We start from the raw sequence: 5,614 nt of genomic DNA, 5'->3' as shown, positions 1-5,614 counted from the left end.
AACAGCTCCCCTGTAGGCATCTAATTTTTTAGTTGTTTTTTTCCCGTTTTCTTTATAAAAAGTTTAATTCTGATTGCAAAAACAGTCTAGTACACAAATAAAATGTACAGCCTCAAAGCTCCAATAGGGGTTCGGCTAGAAAAGATAATAGCCCCTTTCACGAATACTATTTGTACTGGTAAATTACTGGTAAATTACAGTTTAGAGATCATGTGTCAACAGGACTTTAAAAAAAAAAAATACCGGTAAATCAGTTCTGGGAGTGTTTTGATACTGTTCTGTGTGACCATTCATGGAAGCCTAGTTCTGACATGGTACAAAAAAATAAAAAGGCAAGACTGTTTTCTATGAATTTTTTCTCAAAATTGTGAGATATAAACTGTTTACATCTCACAATTCTGTTTTTTGTTCCTGCCACAGAAAAAAAGATAATTGTAAAGTTTTCACTCACAATTCTGATGTTTGGGAGAAATATCTCACAATTGTTTCTCACTTTTCATAATTGTGAGTATATATGAGAACAGAGTTCTAAGTTCACATTTCACAATTCAATTTTTTTTCTCGGAATGCTGGCTTTTTCCCTTGCAACTGCAAGTTTATGCCTCCCAATTTGGACTTTTCTCCTCAGAATTGCAAAATGTTTACTAACCGTAAACTCGCAGTTGCAAGAACAAAGTCCAAATTGTTCCATAAAAAGGTGCAATTACTTCTATTTTTTTATTTGGTGGAGGAAATGGGTTTCCATGATCGCCCCCCTTATGCCTGTCACTCAGAAGATAAAAAAATGTTATCAAATTGAAATGATAGTTAAACCAAAACGCATACGAGCCAATGAAGAAAAGTACTGCATCATTTCCAATGACTGACATCACAGAGTTTACCGGTATTTTGGTACTGATGCATGAATGATCTCTTAGCAGTACAAAGCCATTGGAAAAGTCATTCTGGTAATTTTTACAGCAATTTACTGGTATTACCAGTGAAAGGGGCTGAAGTACACCTCATTTCTGAGTCGACAGCAGACGATGCCGAACGCCAGAGATGATCAGTGTTTACGAGCCGCTCTCGCGTCTCATACGGCGTTCTCTAATTAGAGAAAAGTAAAATAAAGCAGAGATGCACACCCATCCCCCTCGCCCCTCTCAGGGGCCCTTGTGGGACAGTCCCCGCAGGGCCCTGGCTAACATATGAGCCCTATTTCTGACACCCCGGGGCGTTCAGAGCATGCATGTTAAAGGGGCGGTGTGCGGGAATGCCAAGGCACCTCAGTGCGACATGCAGCAAGAGAGATCTGCTTTCTTTTAAGTGCTCACACAACCCCACAGCATGAGAAGAACAGAAAGAAAATAAAGTCAAAGATAAAAAAATAAAGACTCGTTATGCTTGTGTTGGCTCAGACAGAACTACAAATAACAAGCGTAACTTCATGCATTCTTTTAAACCATCTAGGTAGCTCTTTGAGGTAATAAAAAACATAATTTCACTGTAAAAAGCCGAGGAGGACTTCCGTCATACATCCTAGAGTGTTCGATTCTTGGCAAGCACCTGATTACAGAAAGGAAGGCTGGGAGAGCCTCCACATCCATAATCAATAATATATATATATAAATAAAAGAAGTAAGCAGCGACGGATAGCATATTCAGAGATCCTAATAAAAAGCTGACCTATCCAAATATACATATAAAAAAGAAGTAGTACTATTTTGGTGATATTCTTGCGGTTCCTTGTATGTTTGTGTGTCAGTTTTCAGATCTCTCGGGGAGATCAGTGCAAATGAAGAATTATTGCAAGAGTCTGCTCATATTCGCGGGAGGAAGTGGGTGACCGTCATGGCGGTGGTGGCCTTGTTGCCTCGCTTCCCTCGGCCGTGTTTGCTGAGAGCGACATAGAATCCCTTGTAAACGGAGGACTCGTAGGCATTGTAGTTATTTGGCAGCAGGGTCTCCTTGAACTTGCATTCGTCTTTAAAGGTAGCCTGAAAGACGGAGAAGAGAAGGAATGTGAATGCTAGCATTCAGTCAGAGGCACCAGTGTTATTTTAGTATCATTGAGATATTAATTCTTCAAAATAGTGTTTATCATTTCAATTTTAGTTATTTATTCAGTAATTATGTTGGGTGTTTTTGTCATTTTTATTAGTTATTCATTTTTTTATGTCTATAGTTTTTTATTCATTTTAAGTTTGAGTTATTTTAGTATGTCAAGGTAAACTAAATGAAAATTAGCAATTTTGTGTGGTTTTAATATCACTGAGAAACTATTTTAGTTTATATATATTATTTTTTTTTGTTTTAAATTTGGTTAAAGTTGAAGTGATTTTGTGTTTTTATCATGTTAGTTACTGTTTTTTAATATGTCTATGTAGTTTTTTATTAATATAAGTTTTAATTGTTTTAGTACATCAAGTTCAGCTAAATTTCAACTGAAAATTCTGTGTTATTTTAGTATCATTGAGATATCATTGAAGTTTTAGTAATTTTGTTTTGTGCTTTTGTCATTTTTAAGTTATTGATTTTTTAAAACAAAATATGCCTATATAGTTTTAATCCTACATATAATTTCAGTTTTAGTTATTATCGTAAATTAAGTTAAACTAAATGAAAATGAGAAATTTTGTTTTGGCAACTGCTTAAATAAAAAGTTGTTTGTTATTTCAAGTAACAAATAAACTGTAAAAAAAAAATGTTGTTTCAACTTAAAATAATTAGTTACCCCACTGACTTAAAATTTTTAGTTTAGTCAACTTGACATTTTAAGTTACTCAATGTTAATTTAAGGGACAACTGGAATATTTTAGCTGACTAAACTACAAATTTTAAGTCAGCGGGGTAAGTGATTATTTTAAGTTGAACAACATTATTTTTACAGTGTATGTTTGTTTGTGTGTGGTTTTAGTTTTAGTTCGATAATAGAGTTAGTTAGGTAATAGAGTTTTAGTTAAGATAATAACCCTGCAATGCATGTTAAGTTTTCTTTCATGACTATTAGTGCTTTCCTATTTCAATGAATCAAACATCTGAGCAAATAAATGAGGCTTCTGAAGCAAGCAACTCATAATCAACAGCACTGTTTTGCACATGACTTTGAGTGCAAATACATCTAACCTCTTTCTCAGCCTGATTTCCCATGAAAGAACAATATACTGAACAAACTTGCAAAGAAACTTTCAGCTGAGTCTGGTTCCACAAAAAACCCATTAACCTGAAGTATTAACCTGATACTAACCCCTGAGCTAAACTGGTCTTTTAAATAAAAAACACTTTAATGATGACTACAAGCCTGTGGCGTCTGCTTTATCTCCGCTCGTCCAGAGGATACTCTAGTAACACTCTGCAGTTTTTGGATAGAGCTGTCATGCGCTCATGGGCCCCTAAGGACCAGTGTTGCACTGCGCTTGTCACACCTATACCAAACTTCAGCCAAGTGTATCATTTACCCTTCAAACCTGCAGACACACTTTAAATTAATATAAATAACAAACTACATAAGCACTACTACTGCTATTAACTCTTCAAATCAATGTGTAAATACAAGCTGCTCTACAAAATATTTCAATTTATGCACACATTTCATTACACATTCAGGTTAATTTGTGACATTTTCCCCAGTCATCTCCAAACAGGATTCCCCCCAATATAACACAGATAAAGTGTAACGCAAGATGAGAACTGCAACTGCACTGTGCGACTATTGACCTACAAATAACTACCAGCTAATATAAAAGAATGAGGCGTTAGTTTATAGGCTTAATGCAAGCAATTATTATAAACCTTTAACTCGTGCTTGCGAGGCGCTTTGGCGCTGTGCCTGGATTTAATGCACCGTTTAATAATAATTTGCAAAAGCCGTGCAGCTGTGGCAAACGTCCTGCTCCAACACATTATATTTAAGGCATGAATAATTGAACGCAGCACACGCCGTAAACACTATTATTAGTCGCGCGACCTCCTCGCGTGCCAAATGTATGGGTCATGAATTAGTTAAAAAAACGCAAAATGGAAGCATCACCTGTTTAACACACACGCACTCGATATTCGGGGATGCAAAGCCTCGTTGCATTGGCAGGCAGAAAGAAAGAAAGGCGACACGGTTGCGCACACCTACCGTTCCGTACAACCTTCCTCTGTTATTCATTGCGACGAACAGCTCGCTTTTCACACCGTACAGGCTAACCACTCCTCTGGCCACAGTGGAGATCTCTATGAGACCTGCTCAAACAGAACAAGCATGTTACACACAGTAAAGCGGCTCCGCGGGACTCAGAACAACAAGGCATGCGGTGGGTGGAACCTCTGCAGGTGCCAATTGTGGATGCGCAAACGGCCTCTCTCGCGCCACTGGGCCACTACATTATTGCCGAAAGACGAACATCCCTCACACTTGGAGAGTCGTGCATGTTCTAAGCGCTTCTGGGCCGCACAAGGAGCCGGTGTAAAAATAAGTTGGCATCTATATCCGTCCCAGCATTCATGTCATGTTTAAGCCCAGCGCAGATATTTAGCACTAAGGGAAACTGGGTATGTGTATGTGTGTGTGTTTTAATAGATTTGCCTCCAAAGACGAGTGTCGCTTCTAAAGAATAAAGAGCTCTGCGCAATTGAGTATACTGCATTATCCCGTGAACTCACTGTACTGGTTCTCATTATGTACACCGTTTATCTTGCCGTCTGGGAGGACCTGAAGATGAAACCCGATGCCTACATTGCAGTACAGCCTCCGCACTCTTTTGATGCCCAGCAAATAGTCATTCTCCCAATTCGCCTCTGGTCTCTCTCCAGAGATCCCCAGCATGGAGCGGGAGAAGAGGCTCTCCCATCGCTTCTCCAGTAAAGTTGTCTTATTAGTCCTACTCGGAAGCGGACTGGAGGACACAATTCCAACTAGGAGCAATCCCACGAGCAGAACGGCAGTCCTTGGCCAGTGTTGCGCGTTGGCCTCGCAGAACATACTGATGAGGATCCTTTGCGCAATGGCCATCGGGTTTACCTTCGGGGCACGTGGTCAAAATTAATGGCACTAAAAATACCCCTCTTCTAGTTTTTCTTCCCTCGGCATGGTGCTGCAGGCTTAATTTAGCGAGGCAGGTCAGGACTTCGGGCATGCGACGGTGGCCCGAGATGAGAGCGGCAGAAGAACGGGGAGAGAGCGCGGAGACACGACTTGCGGTGGAGAAGGTGGTGATGACCATGTTTTGTAGCTCCGAAGCCTCGGGTCGTGGAGAATGCCACTCACCAAAATCCCTATCTCACCTCACAAGCCACCCTCGTCCTTACATCACATCATATATCAGGGGAGGGGGAAGGAGAGAGAGTGAGTGAGTGTGTGTGTGTGTGTTTGTGTGTGTGTGTGTGAGAGAGAGAGAAAGTTGCGAGTGGCGGGCTGATGATGATGATGGGACGCTGCTGTCACTCCACGTGTGCAATGGGGGTCGCATGCTGAGCCTTATTGGACGGCTCGCGCGATCATGGGATGCGATGGGCACTCTGGCAGCGCCCAAATCGGGACGGTGGTCATATGTCTGACAGCCCTGCGTCCTTATTTAGAAGGATGGTGTAAAAACAGTCCACTTGTCACCGGAGAGCAATGGCACCCCTGTCTGTCACATCCCAGGCT

The 5,614-nt window shown here is 40.5% G+C and overlaps 1 protein-coding gene across 1 annotated transcript; it reads right to left on the bottom strand.

Annotated features, from left to right (window-relative positions):
* Positions 1 to 734: 734 nt before the first annotated feature.
* On the bottom strand, positions 735 to 4,978 carry LOC306858640 (fibroblast growth factor 4B-like; the record flags this gene model as incomplete). The annotated part of the gene is made up of 3 exons (XM_079399260.1): positions 735 to 1,976; positions 4,106 to 4,209; positions 4,630 to 4,978. 3 exons carry the CDS (start codon positions 4,976 to 4,978, stop codon positions 1,800 to 1,802), a joined length of 630 nt encoding a protein of 209 aa, XP_079255386.1. The 3' UTR covers positions 735 to 1,799.
* Positions 4,979 to 5,614: the final 636 nt, after the last annotated feature.

This window comes from Barbus barbus (genome assembly GCF_936440315.1).
Source record: "Barbus barbus genome assembly, chromosome: 39".
In the NCBI taxonomy this organism is placed as follows: domain Eukaryota; kingdom Metazoa; phylum Chordata; class Actinopteri; order Cypriniformes; family Cyprinidae; genus Barbus; species Barbus barbus.
This window is presented reverse-complemented; position numbering and strand designations above follow the sequence as displayed.